Source organism: Tetrahymena thermophila (genome assembly GCF_000189635.1).
Source record: "Tetrahymena thermophila SB210 genomic scaffold scf_8254584, whole genome shotgun sequence".
In the NCBI taxonomy this organism is placed as follows: Eukaryota; Ciliophora; class Oligohymenophorea; order Hymenostomatida; family Tetrahymenidae; genus Tetrahymena; species Tetrahymena thermophila.
In genome coordinates this window covers 146,546-164,483 of record NW_002476355.1, presented here as the reverse complement: position 1 = coordinate 164,483, position 17,938 = coordinate 146,546, and the positions used below count along the sequence as shown (strand labels likewise).

General features: G+C 23.1%; 6 protein-coding genes across 6 annotated transcripts; all 6 read right to left on the bottom strand. All coding sequences in view use genetic code 6, as the record gives it.

Moving 5' to 3' along the window:
• Positions 1-64: 64 nt before the first annotated feature.
• Positions 65-4,107, bottom strand: TTHERM_00628430 (coiled-coil protein, putative; the record flags this gene model as incomplete). The annotated part of the gene is made up of 8 exons (XM_001019529.3): positions 65-220; positions 279-458; positions 522-863; positions 913-1,882; positions 2,305-2,765; positions 2,823-3,230; positions 3,339-3,880; positions 3,960-4,107. The coding sequence occupies 8 exons, from the start codon at positions 4,105-4,107 to the stop codon at positions 65-67; spliced, it is 3,207 nt and encodes a 1,068-aa protein (XP_001019529.2).
• Positions 4,108-5,176: 1,069 nt separating this feature from the next.
• Positions 5,177-8,450, bottom strand: TTHERM_00628440 (plant dual-specificity MAP kinase kinase family domain protein; the record flags this gene model as incomplete). Its single annotated transcript, XM_001019530.2, has 9 exons — positions 5,177-5,564; positions 5,652-5,965; positions 6,027-6,712; positions 7,005-7,240; positions 7,291-7,406; positions 7,712-7,768; positions 7,834-7,942; positions 8,148-8,352; positions 8,414-8,450. 9 exons carry the CDS (start codon positions 8,448-8,450, stop codon positions 5,177-5,179), a joined length of 2,148 nt encoding a protein of 715 aa, XP_001019530.2.
• A 999-nt stretch (positions 8,451-9,449) lies between these two features.
• Positions 9,450-10,613, bottom strand: TTHERM_00628450 (hypothetical protein). The gene is made up of 2 exons (XM_001019531.2): positions 10,233-10,613; positions 9,450-10,172 (listed from the first exon to the last, which is right to left on the bottom strand). The coding sequence occupies exons 1-2, from the start codon at positions 10,606-10,608 to the stop codon at positions 9,760-9,762; spliced, it is 789 nt and encodes a 262-aa protein (XP_001019531.2). The 5' UTR covers positions 10,609-10,613; the 3' UTR covers positions 9,450-9,759.
• A 509-nt stretch (positions 10,614-11,122) lies between these two features.
• TTHERM_00628470 (zinc finger, C2H2 type family protein) lies at positions 11,123-12,262 on the bottom strand (the record flags this gene model as incomplete). Its single annotated transcript, XM_001019533.3, has 1 exon — positions 11,123-12,262. The coding sequence occupies one exon, from the start codon at positions 12,260-12,262 to the stop codon at positions 11,123-11,125; it is 1,140 nt and encodes a 379-aa protein (XP_001019533.1).
• A 789-nt stretch (positions 12,263-13,051) lies between these two features.
• TTHERM_00628480 (transmembrane protein, putative) lies at positions 13,052-15,608 on the bottom strand (the record flags this gene model as incomplete). Its single annotated transcript, XM_001019534.2, has 8 exons — positions 13,052-13,305; positions 13,356-13,435; positions 13,616-14,170; positions 14,437-14,556; positions 14,616-14,967; positions 15,082-15,196; positions 15,264-15,476; positions 15,531-15,608. The coding sequence occupies 8 exons, from the start codon at positions 15,606-15,608 to the stop codon at positions 13,052-13,054; spliced, it is 1,767 nt and encodes a 588-aa protein (XP_001019534.2).
• A 1,334-nt stretch (positions 15,609-16,942) lies between these two features.
• On the bottom strand, positions 16,943-17,488 carry TTHERM_00628490 (hypothetical protein; the record flags this gene model as incomplete). Its single annotated transcript, XM_001019535.1, has 1 exon — positions 16,943-17,488. The coding sequence occupies one exon, from the start codon at positions 17,486-17,488 to the stop codon at positions 16,943-16,945; it is 546 nt and encodes a 181-aa protein (XP_001019535.1).
• Between the last annotated feature and the right edge of the window lie 450 nt (positions 17,489-17,938).

The following is a 17,938-nucleotide window of genomic DNA, read 5'->3' as shown; positions in this document are numbered from 1 at the left end:
TTATTTGTATTATTTTTATAGATAAATAAATAATTAAGATTTTAATTCAAATGTTTTAAGAATATCAAAAAGGAACATCTATGTTGTTTTCTAGGAAATATTTTTTGTAGTCGTTTAAAATAGTTAAAATTTAATCTTTTTATTTAGTTTTCACAACAATATTTGAGCCTGCAGCACTAATTCTAATTAATCCTATTAGTGCTTCTAAAGAATATCTTTCCTAAAAATATTTAATTTTATTAATTTAATAAAAATTCGAAAAATTAAAACGAATTTACCTTATTTGTATTTATAAATGTTTAGACTTCTTCTATGTCTTGAGATTGACATATTTTTAAATAAGCTTCTACAAAAGCTCGCTATAATTGCTCTCTGGTTTAATTTTTTGATAAGGATTAAACTTTCTTTTATATCATCTAAAAGTCTCTCTACATCTGTAGTCTTCCAAATTCATTTATCTTTATTTATATATAGAAAACTAACATTAAGAAATTGTTCAACTTAAAATAAAAAGAACTTACTTTCTTTATTTTAGAATAGGCTTCTATTAATTCCTTATAGCAGAAGTCAATTAATAAACAAAAAATTTCTTCTTAAACTTATTCAGGGACAGAACCACCTCCAGTGCTTCTAAGTTGCTCTTTATAGTCAACTATAATTTGGCAGAAACGCTCTACATAATTGCTTGTTTGCCCCACTTCTTAACTAGAAAGTTCCCATTTGCTATTAGGTATAGCTGAGAAAATTTGATCAGATCTAGCAAATTGAGGAGCATAATCAACAAATATCAAACTTTTCAATTCATTATATATGCTTTCGTAATAATCCACTTCAAACTAATCAAAAGTTTTGTCATACATATACTAATTTAATAAGAAACAGTTAATATTTTGGGAGTATAATTATTTTTACTTAAATTATCGGAATAAGGCTTCTGTAAATAAATAGCAAATAGTCAAATGATTCTATCGCTATTATTCTTTCTGATATTCCTTTGAATTGCTTAGATTATAATTATGATGGAGGTATTAATTTCTTTATTGTTTGATAACAAGATACATTGTTTTCAAGGTATACTTTAGCTAAATTTTTATGTTTTTTTTATAGTTTTAGTGAGTTATTTACTTGAGAGAATTTGCTGATATTGTTTTCTAATTAATTTGGATCATCCAGCTTATGCACACCTTGTAGTGCTAATTTTTCCATGAGCTAAGCTTGGATGCTATTGTCAAGAAAAGAATTTACAATATAATAAATATAAAAATTTAAGTTTTATTTGATGCATTTAATTATTTGAGGAGTAGCTGGCCTGACAGTATCAATTAATTCTAAGTATTCTTCAAATGAGTTCATTAATTTTTGAGAACTACTTGAAATTACAATTTGTTATTTAGGATATTGCTTCTATTCAAAGATTTATTTCATATCAAAATTGCATGCACCTTCTTAATTTTAAATAATATTAGAGTTGCTCTTAATCTAACTTTCTTCACCATTTTCCCTGCTATGGTTCATTATATTATATTTTTTGTTAAACTTTCTGAAATATGAAGCCGATCTTTATTTATTGGAAACATCAGTCTCCTTTTTAATCTCGACTTAGAAAGGATTATCAGTTTTAAACGTATTCAAGTTATATTCAAAAACATCCTTCACATTATCATTTAAATCAAGAGGTTTAAATGAATAATTTTTCATTACTCTTAATATTCTGTGAATGCTTTTCACTTCACCTTTATCAATAAATGAGTAATTTACTCCTTGTGTAATAGGAAGTCTCTTCCAATTTTCGCTCTGTAATGTAGATATAACAGCAACTTAAGCAATATGATGATAATGATCAATGTAAGCCTCACATTTATCAGAAATAAAATTTTATAATCTAATTTATTTAAAAATTATTTTTTAAAATCCTTTTAAATTATTCCCTTAATTTAAACTAAAAAAGTGGCTTTTTCACAATAAAAATTAATTTGTTTACTAAAATTTATCAAAAACTAATGAAAAATAATACAATTTTACATCAAACTATTAAATTTTACTTTATTATATTTAATCATAAAGATAAATTCATTATTTGAGCTAATCTTTTTAAAATTTATGCATTAATTTATGTTTAATTTTGCAAGTGTTTAAATTTATTTTATTGTTAGTTTATAAAAAAAAACCTTGAAACAATACTAATAGACAATTAAATAATTTAAAAATGATTTTGATCCTTTTTTGATAAATGACTCTTAAAATAATTGTTTTTAAGTATTAGTATAAAAGTAAATTAAAAAAGTTATTAAACAATAAAATTACTAGTGTGAAGGAGAATTTGAAAAGCTCTCTCCAATACCTAAAAAGATATTAATATACTCTAGAAATTATCTAATCATTTAATGAGAAAAGGACTAGATTTAGCTGGATGGTTGTATTATTAAACCTATTTTTCTTTATATTTCAATCCAATAAACTTCTTTATTTTTAATATACAAATTTTTAACTTATTCTAAAAATTCTAGGAATTCCTATTTCTCTTCGTTATCTACTTTATTTATAAAATCTTGATTTTAATCGGGGTTAAGCTGCAAGTGGAATGCTAAACAATTGGAGTAACAGCTCATAAAATCACAGTATTTGTGCAAGAGAATGCGACAAAATGTTAAAAATTGATCTTTTTATATTGAAGGCAATAAATAAGAAATGTTAAATCTTCTTTCGTCGTATTCTGAAACATAAAAGCCTACATCTTCTTTAAACTAATCAAAGGCATATCTAACCTAAATAAAAATAAATTTTGTTCGAAATTTAAGCTAAAATAAATCATAAATATTTACAATTTAATCAACGTATAAATGAATGTTAGATGTAAAGAGTAAAGAGTAGGGCTTGATCTCGTCACAAAAGTGTTTTTATAAATAAAAGTAGCTGTGCATAATTGTAAAATATTTGCTTGGTGTATAGTTGAAGATAATTTTTTCAGCGCTTGATTAAATGCATTTTTTAAATAGCTCTATTTTGTCTTCTATAAACTACTCTATATTTTACAAACATTTATACTTTTTAAGCAAGTTATTTTCATCATTATCATTATTTTTATCCTCCATTATTTGTTGCTTTGCTTGATTCAGTTTTGGAATGACAGTATGAGCATCCTGCAGACAATCTTCATTTTCTATATCTTTTATTTTATTATTCAGCTCACCAAATTATTTCTACATGAGATTCAGTTAATCAAGAACTTCCTAAATGAATTAACATAAAAGATTAAAAATAAATAATTATATAAATAAATCTAATAAAGTATCTTATGTTGATGGTAAAAGCAATACTTTTTAAGATCAATAATTTACTTTAGTCCTCTAAATGCGCTTCTTAAGAGATATAATGTGATTTGTAGATGTAACCAAATGCTATTTAGTAGATTGAAGTGTTTTTCTTGTGTTTTAAATGGACTAAATTTGATTTGAATTAACTTTATATATTTAATCTATTAATTTGAATCCCTATTCTATATTATCGTAGTGTTTCATACAGTTTTCATTTAGCTTTACACCTATTATATTGCTCCAATTATTTAAAACTTACTCTCTCTTTTCCACTTCTTCTAATGGTAAAATCTTTGGAAATTTGTTAAACTCTAATTTCATAATTTCCTCTTCCTTGGTTTTTTCCAAAACATACGCTTTATCTATTGAACGTAAAGCTTCTTTTAATTATTTTTCTTATTCCTCCTTAAATTTCTCTTCCTATTACTCTTTCGACATTCTCAATTTACTTTACTGAAATATTTTAAGGGATTTCTCACCAAATTCTTATTCGCTTTTTGGGTTTCCATCTGCCTAAATATTGTCTTTTTCAAGTTTTTCTAGAGTTTTAATTTCCTCCTCATCGACTATTAATAAAAAATAATTTCATTTGCTGTTTTGGAAATATCATAATTGCTTTCTAGTAAAAATTAATCTCCAATTTACTTAAATCGAAAAAAACTTTATTTAGTGATGCTTAATCTTATTTGCTTAAAGCTGCTCTGACCATATCTAATGTGACATACTAATGCTATTACTTATCAATATATTTAGATGCTAGGTCATTAAACTAGTCTTTCAAAAAATTTAGCATATCTATTAACTTTCCTTATTATCTTTTGAGTTGCTTTGAAATCTTAAATGGTATTTACGGTGTATTTAGAATATAAAAATAAAGAATTGATTGTTTTTTATTAGTATTAAATTTATATAGTTTATTTCTTAATTATAAGTCAAGTTGGCAATTTCTAATAATTAATATTAATAATAAATCATAAATCTTTATTTTATTAATTTATTCATCACAATCACTCTATATCTGATGCACCAATAATTGCTGATAAGAAGATAATTTAGCTTAAAATACAATCCGATATAAATATTAAAATTTTTTAATAACCTTACACAGATTTAAATAAATAAAATCTTTATTATAATTTGTATCTCTAACAAAAATATTTATCAATTATTTTAAGTAGCTAAAATAAAAAATAATTATTTCTGAAGAAAAGTTAATAATCAAAAATAAATTACATCATCATCAAAATATTGGCAAATATTTATTGAGTTTTTTTAGCTCAGATTCTATTTTGGCATATTTATTTACTACGTGTTTTATTTTTAAATGAAATATCAGAATTAAATTCCATAAATAAAATTTAGAATATCAAATATAAAACAAATTTAAGAAGCAAAATAAAATTAGCAAATGTTTTGTTTGCTTAAACCACACACAAATTTAATAACAAAAATAGAACATTGTAATTCTAACTTGGAATGAATAGCACAAAGAGATTTTAATTATTTTGTATAAATAAGAATAATTAATTTATAATAAATTATAATTAATGGTCTAGCTAGCACTTGTTAATTATTTACTTGTACTTACACTAAATGCTAAATGAAATTGGCAAATGAGTTGTTATTGTTAGTTAATTCTATTTTCATATTACTAATTTCAGACAGAAAGACTACAATTTATAAATAATTTTAAAGTATGAAGAAAAACTCAAATTAAGTATGGATTTTATATATTAATTTATTTAAAGCTTGCTTTTAACTTGTTTTAACGAAAAATGTTAGAGGATATTTATTCATAGATAGCATTCTTTTTGATTGATTGTTTGTTTGTTTTTTATTTATTTATTTAATTCTTTTATAACTCACTTGTTTTTTGAATGTTATCCACTTGAGGGATCAACGAGAGAATAATTATAGTATTTTTAGTTACCTCCTATTTCTAATTATTATTAATTACTGCTAGGAAGACTAGAATTCTTCAACACATATTGTTTACTCTTAGATTACTCCATTCTTTTAATAGATCTGTACCTGTCTTTTATATCATCTAGTTAATTTATATTCACTTTATAAGCTCTAGAAATCTCTCTTATCTTCTAGTTTTCTTTGTCATTTACAATTTTAGGTTACTATATTGCTAATAATTTACTATCAATTCCTTGATTACCGGCTAATCCTTATATCTTTGGAAGTTTTGTAATGCCAATTGATGGTAATTTATTACTTTCTTCTAAAACTGGATTTTTTGAGCTTTTTATAATTAAATTAATTAGAATCATTTTTTTTTTAAATATCAATTTATAAATTTTAATTTTTATATTTTTTTATTAAGATTACCTCACAGAAATATCATCATATTTATTATTTGGAGAATTGTGGATTGAAGGATTTTTACGATTCTTTTTTAAGAGGGGTTTTGACTCACCTTCTATGTCTAAAAGATTTAAGTTATCATTCTTTTTTCTTCTGTTTGGGGAAAGGGAATCATATTGTGCTTGATGTTGATGTACACTTTAACCTTGAACTTGTGCCAAACTTTATATGGAGCCTTAAGAGCTTTATTGGTACTATTTTGATCCTTTTGGGGCTCCTTACTATGGATAATCATAGTATTTTATTTGTCTTATAACTTCAAGGACTTCATACTTTTACTAAATTAATTAAATAAGATTTTTATATTTGTTTTATAAAAATAATAATAAATTAATTTACTTTATCATTGTAATCCTTCTTTTATGGTTTGTTTTATTGGTTTGCTCCTGCATTTTATGGTGAAGAAATTAGTAAACTTATATCTTTATTAATGTTTGTAGCACTAACTACAGAAGAATTTTAATCGTATTCAGGTTATTTCTTTTTCTTCTTTTTGATGCTATTGTGATCGTTAATTATTGACTGGTTAATCGAATTAGCATCACTATCCTTATCTTTATGGTTTGAACCTATATAGTTACTGCTACCATTATTATTGTTATTACTTATAAGCTGGCTATTGTTATGTGACCCAGTATCCTACGTTGGAGCTGCCTAAGCAGAAGGTAGATTCTTTTGTACCTTAGGATTTATTTTGGGAAGATGAAGTATTTACTGCTAACCTTTTTCTTATTACTGTGTTTGAGTTTAAGTTATGATTTAACTAGCTTAAGATTATTCATCGTCATCCATTGGACTGGCGTTTCTTTCACCTCTGTAACCAGCTAAGGTTTATAAAAACCTTTACTTTTCAATTTTTTTCATTTTTAATGGGGCATAGTTAGGTTTAGGAAGCCTATCCGTAAGGTAATGTAAATTTTTAGGAACTCTGATTGTTGTCAACAAGAAGGGAACTCCTTCATCAACTTCAAGGAGGTGGCTATCATTTACTCTTTTGATGACAGCTGGTAACTAAAGTATCTTGTCTAAAATCATTTAAAAATAAATATAATTAGTTTAATTGATAAAATTAATCGTCTAATCAGTTTATTAAATATTTCTATTAAAAACTTGTAATTAATTAATTGAAAATCTTTATTTTTTAAAATTTAACTGGCCAAAAATTGCTTATCTAAACTTTTTCAAAAATTTATTATTATTTTAAATATTTTCTCTTTGAAAAATGTTATTTTGTTTAATAAAAATGACAAAAAATATTTTTTTTATTTTTGATGATCTATGAGTATACAAATATGAATTAATTATGGTTTAAAATACCTGCTGATGGCCTTAAGTGAGGAGCTACTTAAAGCAGTGCTCTGATAACATTAGCAAGGTCTTATGAGAAATGAGGAGGAATTCTAGGATAGTATCCTCTTATAACTTTTTTGTATAAACCCTCCATATCTTCTGCTCTAAAGGGTGGTTTGAGTGTAGTCATCTCGTATAAGACACAACCGAGTGACCAAATATCAGATTTTGCATCATAGGGCTAATCTTTCCATACTTCTGGACTTTATTAGATATATAAATAAAGATTTCTTTTTAATTTTAAATGAAATACCTTGCATAGTAAGGTGTTCCTGTTTGAGTATAGAGTAAACCCTTTTTGGCAACTTTTGAAACATTCATGTCACCTAATTTGACTGTGCCATCTTTATTCAAAAACACATTGGCACTCTTAATTTTATAAAATAAAACATATGAAATAACTTAAGATAAATTAAATATTTTAATAGCTGATTGATTTATCAGTTTAGCAGGATAAGCAAATAAATAAAAAAATAAATGATAGATGGAAGTTGCTTTTTATTAAATTTATTATTTTTTTGCTATCTATAATTAGATTTTGGTAAGAAACAAGCAAGTCAGTATTAATTATATGCATCACCAATAATTTAATTATTCTGATAAATTGATTTGAAAGGAGTTATGATAATTTGGATCAAATCTTAAATATGAGCATTAATTAATTAATAAATTACCTTCAGATCACGGTGAAAAATTTTCAAATCATGTAAAGATTTGATGCCCTTCACCATCTTTTAAATAAATGAAAATTAATATATTGATTGAAAGTCTTTTTTTTTAAATAACGTTTTAATACTTGTATAAAGATGTTCCATATCTCCTACTCAGGGAATAGCTGGCCTTTCTTTTAATGGTCAACTATTTTTTGAAAAAGATCGCCATTATTAGCATATTCCATAATGATACTATTAATACAAAAAGTAATTCTTAAATTCTAAACATATACTCATCCTAAAAAATTCTTTGCAGTTAATCTTGAATAACTTTCAAGCTATGACAATAGCTCATTTTATGAGTTTATAAAATTGATTATTTAAATATCTGCAGAGCATTTAAAAGATAATGTTTATTAAAAATATAGATCATGATGAAAGAGGTTTAAGTGTTTACCATAGAGAATTAGACATTTCGTCTAAAAAGGCCTCTTTATATCCAACAATATTATTTGCGCGAATTGAGGCAAGTATTCTAACTTCATTTAAGGCATTTTATTTTTCTTTTTCACTTAAATTTTATAGTTTCACCTTTTTGAGAGCATATTCTTGGCCATCACCATACCTCTTTACTTTATAAACGCTGCTATAAGCTCCCTCGCCTTATTTTTAATTATGGAAGTCAATTGTAAAATCTATTAAATTGTTTTGATTTATCTTTACCTAGCTTTTAGACTATTTAAAAATCTTTTAAAGACATTAAAGAGTTAGTTAGTTTCCTTTTGATTTTATATTTATTTACTAAATACGCTTGTTTCTTATTGAATCAATGAGTATATAAAAGCTCGTTCCTTTTTGCACTCAAGAAACAAACAAACAATCTTTCTTTCTTCTTAATTAAATAAATAGTTGATTTGGTTAATTTATTATTTAATTAATCTATCAATATAATTTAGAATTAGTTGTTATTTTTATAATTGGGATTATTATTATTATAATTGGTATCCCTCCCAACAATTTCCTTTTCATTTAATTGATTTTCCATTTAAATCCATGTATTTACCTATATATACTATATGCATTCATACATTCATACATACATAAAACAATTAGAAAATAAATAGTAGTTTATTGAAATAAATTAATTAAAATAGCTAGTTGTATTATTAGTACTATTTAATATTTGCTTCGAAATGTCACCGCTGTAGTACAAACTAATTTGCAATCATAGAAAAATAAACAAAATATTTGCTAATTTTCGCATTTATTTTATATACAAAAAATTATATAATTGATATTTTTTAATTTTTAGACTTTACTTTATTTTGATGCTTATATTTTAAGATATATGTATGTATTAATCAATCAGTCAATCAAAAAAACAAAATAAAACAGAAATTATCTCCTGTTTATCTTTTAATAATTAATTAATTAATTAATTTTTGTTTTGCTTTTTATAATAATTTTCTATATTTCTATAATAAGTTTCTTTTCTTTTCAAAACTCCTTTTTTTTCTACATCTCCCAAAAATGTGAATTAGTAGATAATCTAATTAATTACCTATTTAATTTAAATTCTATTTACCCTTATAAACAAAAATGTATATTTTAGAATTTAGTTTCCTAATATTAAAATTATTAAAAATGGAAAACTCGTTTTTTATTTTAAAAATTATAAATTGATTAAATTTCAAAAAAATTAAAAATAATAAGGTTTTTTATTTCTTTAGGATTTTTAATTTTTATCATTATTCCATTATAACATAAGCTTAATATTTAAATGATAATTTTATTAAGCTTTTTAAAATTGTTTTAAACTAGAATTTGATTGTATCAATCACAGAATTAATAGAATCTTCTACTTTATCATTTGTCCTGATGTGAGTATTTCTTACTCTAATCATGTATGTATCAATTAAAGTAAAATAAAAAAAATGAATCTGTAAATGATTCTTAAATTATTATTTTTACTGCTGCTTTTTTTTGAGAAAGAAATATTTTCCTAGAAATAATTAAAATAGTTTTTATTTATCAAATAAACACTAAACAATGAGATATAAAATTTAAATTCATTTTTTGTTTTCTAATTGAGTCAAGACTGCATCAAAATAAAGGAATTTTTTATTAATTGTATCTATAATATCTGCCTAATCTTTAATTAGCTGTTCTATATCTTCATTTTGCTATATATAAGTCTCTGCTATTGTTTAGTCACTAGTTTTGTTTACTTTTAATGGACCTCCTTAACTTGAAATTTCACTCATAAACTCAAAAGCTTCTACCATTTTTTTCTTTTCTTCTACTTGTAGGATGGGATCGAAAGAAATCATTTTTCTATTTTTTTCTATTTACTCTAATAATTCAATTACCTAAAGAATTTCTTATTCTTATCTTAATAACAAATCTGCTCTATTTTTGCTTCCAATAATTGCTGTTGCATATTTCATTTCGCTGTTTCTTAAAAACTCATTTATGCTTTGAACTATTTAATTTTTAATTAATCATTTTTTTATGTTTGTTTTTCATTTTCATATTAATTTACTTGATTTGCTAATCTCTGTATTCTATCCTTAAACAAATGTTGCGCCATTTATGACATTGCTAATTATATCTTTTAATTTTATTTCTGCCTTATTTAATTTATCTACAAGTGGATTAATAATTTCTCCCCCATTTTGCTCGTTTTGAATATTCAAATTTTCTCCTAAAATTGTCTCAAGGTTATTTAATCTTTTTATCAAAACGTCAAATTACTTTTCCATTTTCTCCTTTCTATTCGTTTTTAAATGAAAAAAAACAAACTATCTTCTTTTTAATAAATTAACAAACTACTACTTTTTATTTTAAATAAATTAATTGCCAAATTTAGATGATTTTATTTCAAATCTATAATTTATATTTAAAGATTTTTCATTCATTAAAGAAAGCAACTAACTATGTCTGCAACAATAAAATAAGCAAATAAACAATGACAAATTTAAAGCAATTTATAAAAATGATTACAACTTTTAATAAATAAAACAAATCAGCAATAATAAAATAAAAATACAAAGCAAACTCCTTTTTTTATAAAACAATTCTTTTGCAAACATAAAGAAAATTAAAATACTTTTTACCGTGTTTTGAAAAAAAAAGCTATTAATTTTATCAAAAATTGAAAAAATTAATTAACACCAATATTTTATTTATTAAAAAAATGAATTTTTTACAATAAATTTTTTTAAGTTTTTGACAAATAAAATAATTAATTTGAGAAATAAATACTCATTTAAAAGTAAAGAAATTAATATATAAAAGTAAAAACATTGAGATTAAAGAATATTGAAATAAGGATTACTCTAATAAATACTATATTTTGTTTGTTTGTTTGTTTGCTTGTTATTAGCATTTTATGAATAAATAAATTATTTTGTATTTTTTTATGTTTTTATATCATTGATTAGGAGCAGGCTCACTTGTTTAGAAGAGATGGGCAAGATTAAATAAGAATTTTTCAATTAAAGACTCTCTATTAACTTTGGAAAGACCATTGAATTTAGGGAATAAGTTTTGTTCTGATTATATGAGTTGCAAAAGAATGACTTAATTTTTTTCCTTGTATTCTTGCATTTTAGCATTTAATTATTATGAACTCATTTCAATCAACTTATCAAATAAATAACACATTTCCATTGCAAACTTTTCAGTCATCGGCTTTATAATTTCTTTTGCGATGGTGTAAAAATCACGATAGTATTCTGGAATGTCTTCTAATTTCACTTACTACATTTTGTTGGGATTATTGTCTGAAGAAATCATTGTTAAATTGTTTTAACGCTAATCTTATTAGCCCCATTCACTCATATTTAAAAAGTTTGGGTCTTTGATTGAAGTATCTAAGCCTAAATCAATGTTTTATACGCCGTTGTAACTTTCAGTCATGCCTGTTCCTCCTATGAAATTACCAATCCCTAAAGAAGGGTTCATACCCAAATCAAAACTATCTTACTTACCCAAGCCAGCAAAGTTGCTAGTCCTTCCCGCTAATGAGGAAGTTATAATATTTATATTAAACCATTAATTTTCTTTGCCATTCAAGAGCCTGATATCTCTAATATCTGGTATATTTTCATTTAAACGCAAAGCCTTTATCAAATAATTTAAATACTTCTAGTTGCCTTATTCCAAAAATTGCATATTTAGAAGAGTGTATCCCTTTTTTTCTGAATGGAAGAGCTTAAGTATTTCTTTCTCTGAGTCAGCAAATTCTTTCATTTCTTTAAAAAAATTCAAAAAGGCACTTTTTGTTAGCATGTTAAAAGTGTCGTTATTCACAATAACTCTCTTAACATTATCATCTCTCTCCAAATTGTTTATGTTTACATCGCCAGTTTGAGGAACTTAATATGGTTTGGCTATTTCATCAGGATGCTTTGTTTTACGATGAGTGTATAAACTTTCATTACTTAAATAAGATTTTCCGCATTAGCATTTAAATAGCTTTTCAGCTTCAGTTGGTTTTCTTCTTGGATGAATTTTTCTAGGACCTTGAGAAGAATTCATACTAGTCTCCATCATTCTATTGTCTCCCATTTTTGCTATTTCAAAATAAACAAATTTCTTCTTCTTTTAATATTTTTGCACTAAAGATTTTTTTTTCAAATATCTTGGTTCTAATTTAATAAAAATTGGTTATTTAATTATTATTTATACATGATTAATGATAATAACTCGCGTTAATAATATGAATAATCTAAACAATATTGATATTTGCCGAAGAGCTCCTATTGAGTCTATAATAAAAGTTTCAAGTAGACGCTTTAAAGAAAGAAATTACATTGGGCTGATTTTTTATTATAAATAAACAAAAAAATAAATAAAATGCTCCTTATTAAATGAATTTATTAAAAATGTGGCCTATTTATTCAGCATTCTTTCACCACTTATCTATTATCAGAAATTTATTTGAAAGACAACCAATTAATGAATGAAAATTAATTGAAAAATCTATTTTTTATTTCATATTTTATGATTAAATTATTAACAATCAATTTATTTTTGGCTTAGTTTTTAATCTATTAACAAAATTAAAGCAATTAGACATATATAATTATAAGAAGTAAGAATACTTAATTATTTATTTGCTTAAATTATAATTAAAAATATTGAACTACTTATTTGATATCTAAATTTAAATATATTTTTCTTGTAATGTAAGTAAGTAAGTAATTAAGTAGTCTATTAAGAGAGAGATAGGACCAAACTAATTAATTGAAAATTCTAATCTTTAAAGATTTTAAAGCTATAATTAATGTTTTAAGCAATGAATTCTAATAGAATATTAATTAAGAAATTAAGGTATTTATTTTTGTTTTTAATTTATCATAACTAAGTCTTGCTTGAGTAAATAGCTTTCCTAATCCATCTCCTACGACGAACTTAATGTTCTGACTTAAAAGTCTTTTAATAAACCCCTTCATTAAAACTTTTTGCATATTCCCAGCCGTAAACATCAGTAAACTCATTTATATCTATTTACCACTCACTTTCCAACCATTTCTATCTTTCGTTGAGCATCTATGTGCTGTTCTTAGAAAGCTATTGTCTTCCATCTTCATTACTCCAAGGGAATCTCTCTTTTAAAATAGTTAATATATATTATTTTTATTAATTAGAAAATTATTACCATTAGACTAGCAAGGTTACCAACTTAAACCAGAAACTATTCTTTGGTTTTCGTAAACCTCATATAATTGAATGTCTTCTCTAAATTTAAGCATATTAAAAGAATTTTGATATACAAAATTAAACTTAATATTTATTTTGAATTCAAGAATATTAAAAAAAAGGAATTAAAAATTGATAAGCCACATAAGAAGATCAATTAAATTTCAACATCTAATTAATTTTCAAATTTAATAGCTTATATTTTGTTATGTAAAGTACGGTTTATTGTTGATAAATGGCTTGTAGACTTCAGGATGGTGATTTTAAACGTTTTCATCTGGGATTTCATCAGATTCCAGGTTAGCTCTTTTAGAAATAAGTTAATAAGCTTAGTCTATGACAGGCCCAAATATTTCATAGTGAAATACTTTACATATTTTATATCCATTGTAGTTGTATGAAAAGAGATGAATCCAGAAAAGAAGGATAAACATCTTTGAAACACTAAATATTGAATTCATAATTACTAAAACCAAAATGTAAATGAAAGCTGTAAAAAGAGTTTCTCTTGATTAATTTGAATTGATATTTTCTTTTATATTTTGCATGTATTTAGCAAAATCTTCACAAAATTTATTCCAGTTATACAAATCTTCTTCTGGACACTCATTGTTTTTATAGTAGAGCTACTATTCAATTATTTAAGGAAATTTATAGATTAAAACAAAACTGATAATTAGTGACATATTGTAATAAGTTAAAAACATTGTCACTCCAACACCATATCCTACACTCAAAATGGCATTATCCCAAGAGTAAACTTACTTCAAAAATCTATTTAAAAATTAATTTAAACATTTATTAAAATTCATACTCTCATTAAATAAATATGTTTTCAAACTTAAAATTTAATAAAAATTTTAATCTCAAATCTATTTAAAAGATAAATTATAAGGATTGAAAAATTCAAACAAACAAACAAAATAAAATTTTTTTTTAATTTTTAAATCGATTAGGTTTTGTTATTTATAAAAACAAAGCTTTTTAATTTTAAAATAATTAAGTTGCTTTAAGTTAACGATAATTATAAAATAGCTTACTATATTAAAGAAATCAAAATCTTGGCATAATTGGTAAATAATATTGTATTCTATGCTAACTGCTCTTTTTAAGGTACATACTAATAACTAGTTTCTAATTCTTAAAATTAATTGCTTTACCTTTTCATTTTCAAATAAAGAAATCAATATTTTATAATACTCTTTATTACTTAGCTTACTTAATGCTTTGAAGATCTCTTGAGGAAGCAATTGGTGATAAAGGAGCAGTCTAGTATTATGTTTATTGATACATTAAAGCTTTATTTTTATTTTAATTTATGGGATTTATGCTATTATTCTACCCATAATCAGTTGATACAGATGTGTTAATCCTTAAAATAGATACATCTCTTTTACTTTTATCTATCATTGATTCATCGAAGATGTACTCATCATCAATTTAGTTTAGATTCTTCTTTTGCACTTAAATTAAATTTTTTCTATCATGAATACTTGCCAAATTCCTGTTAAGACTTAATATATCATTTTAATCTGATGTAGTTATGTCTTCCTCCTCTGTCATATACTTTTCTGAAGTAATTAAAAAAAATATATAAAAAAGTTTTTATAAAAAAATTAATAAAAATTTCAATTATGTTTTAGCTTTAAAATATTAAAAATTTATTGTTTTGTATTTTATTTTACTCTTATTTGTTGGAATTTATGTGATTGAAGAATTTCTAGACAACCCAAAGGAGCATGAGTATTTAATCTTTGCTAAATTTTAATTGAGTGTAAGCTAATAGGTGCCTTGCTAAACCTTTAAAGATATATTAAATTATTGCACTTAAATTTATGATTTCTACTTATCTGTATATTGATTTTACATTTTTTAGTTTTATAAGTTGTTTTCCCAATAACCTTTGCTTTTTAGGCATAATAATATCATCTCCTTCTTCTTCATCAATCTCAAGAGTTGCAAGATCCTCTTCACTATTTAAAATAATTTCATCGCATTTTAATAGCTGATTTATTAATCCATAGTTTTTAGAAGCATCATAATAAAAAGGTTAAGTGGACTTTTTGACATGATTTGGAAACTTTTTTAAGAAACAACAATATAATTTTTTCAATCATTAATATAATTTGCCTACTTAAACAATGATAGAAAGATTCTTGCTATCTTTTAAAGGAATTTTAAATTCAATTGAATGGAATTGTAAGTTAATCATTTATCTATCTATCTAATTATCAATCAACCAATAAATCAGTAGTATTTTAATTAATTATTTAATTGTGTTTTGAAATATTTAATAAATTATTAAATTTTGCTTATGTATCTTTAAAAACGATTTCTATTATCTTGAATTAATTTTAACGAGTAATATAATAAAGTACATTAATTTTTTTTATATTTTGGAAACCATATTATTCAAATTTTAAAATAATTAAACAAACAATAAACAAACAAATATATTTAATGATCATTAAATAATAAAATAATTAACCGAATAAATTTATTTTAAAGAATTAAATATCTGTTATTTAATTTTAGTTTGTCTCCTATCATAGAGAAAACCTAAAAATAATCAAAACAGAACCATTCTTAATAATAAAAAACACTTCATTTATAGAGTTCAAAAAGAAAAAAGATGAATTTCTCCAAATATAAATTATTTAAGGATATATTTGATCACTAATTAATTTCTAAGTATATACATGTTTTATGTAGTTATATAAATGTATGTTTATTTAATTTAAAAATTTATCATTATCAATCTTTAAGTAAAATTTTTGGTTATCTGTAAATTTTTTCATTTAAAACTAAATATTGCTTAAAGGAATTAATATAATTTAGGATTTTCAAAAATTGCTTAAAAAAAAATATAAGTTTAAGAAAATGTATCATAATAAAACTCATTTAATTTCATTTCACAATTTTATATTTATTAAATATATTACATTTAATATACAAATTGATTTAGTAATGGCTATACATATAAGCAAACAATATAGTTGATTTTTTAAATGAGTAATATTTTAGTAATAATAAAACAAATTTATAATGTTAAGAATAATATTCCTACACGTGACTTTAGTTAGAAATGATTTGATATTAATAATTTGAGTGGTTTGATTACTATTAAATAATAAAAAAAAAGTATTTTTATTTAATTTTTTGACCTATTTTTTGATTGATAAAAATTGAAAATTCCTTACTAAAAATAAATGCTAAATATGATATTTCTGCATTCTTTAAAATATCTTTTTAAATTCTTTTATAATAATGATTTGTATTATTTTAATTAAAAAATAGCTTATCCTAAATTTTAGTAGTTGTTTAATGATTAAATTTTCAAAATAACTATTTAATGTTGAGCTTTAAAGCTAAGTTTAATACAAAGTTTATATATAATATATAAAATGATTTTTTAGAGTGAAGTAATCATAAAATATCCTTTCAAATTTAATTTTTTAAAAAAAATAATTTCATAAGGATGATTTTTATTTAGTCTTTAAATATTTATTTTTTAATTTAAATAAGTTAAGGTTTTATTTATATATTTCAATTATTTTTAGGATCTAATGGCACTTCGGATACACAATCGTTCATTTTCAAGAAATCAAATAAGCATTAGATAGGTAAGTCTTCTTTTTTACATCCTTCTTCCATATTAGATTTTAAGGAATTGCAATATTCATCATTATCAAAAGCATATTATTTGACTGGAACTAAGCTAATACAGTCGTTTTCAACTGTATTGAAGTAATCAACCAAGCAATTCTGATAATCTTTACTGTCTTTGCATTTTTCTTCACCACTCTTCTTAATTGAATCACAATATTTGTCTTAGTCAATAACTTACTTATATTCAACTAAAATATCACAGCGATTTTCACTCATAAGTTTTTCTAAACAAGGATAGAATTCACTTGCAGGAGCTGTTTACTTGCATTGATCACTTAATTTAGCTTACATTTTTTTGCATTTGTCGTTTGTACTGAATTAATCATAAAGAACATTTTCTTAAAGATGTTTTCCTTATAATTTGATTGAATAAATTGCCAAAACAGTAGCAATAGCAACGAAAGCAAGAATTTAGAGTTTCATCTTAATTTTTAATAATTTCTTTTGATTTTAAGTATTTTTTTATCAATTAATAAATTATTATTATTTAATTTGATAGATTCCTAGTATAAAAACAAACGAATAAAATATTAGTATTTCAGCTTTTTAATTAAAAGTAATTTTTAATCGCAATTAATTAATAAAGTAATAGAACAAAATATCAATTTTATCATTATTAATATATTTTTATACTTTTTGATTGGATTTTATCTATATGATTGAAGATTAAGCTGTGTTTAGTTCTAATTAGTAATTACCGTCACATTATTTTTACTTTAATAATACAATAATACATCACCTTATTAAAGCGACTCTATATTCAAATATTTTGTAAAAGTGTGTGTAATAGATATTTAATTATTCATCATATTTCAATATCTTTTAATCATAGATTACATTCTTGCAATAAAATAGCAATTTATAAATTTAAGC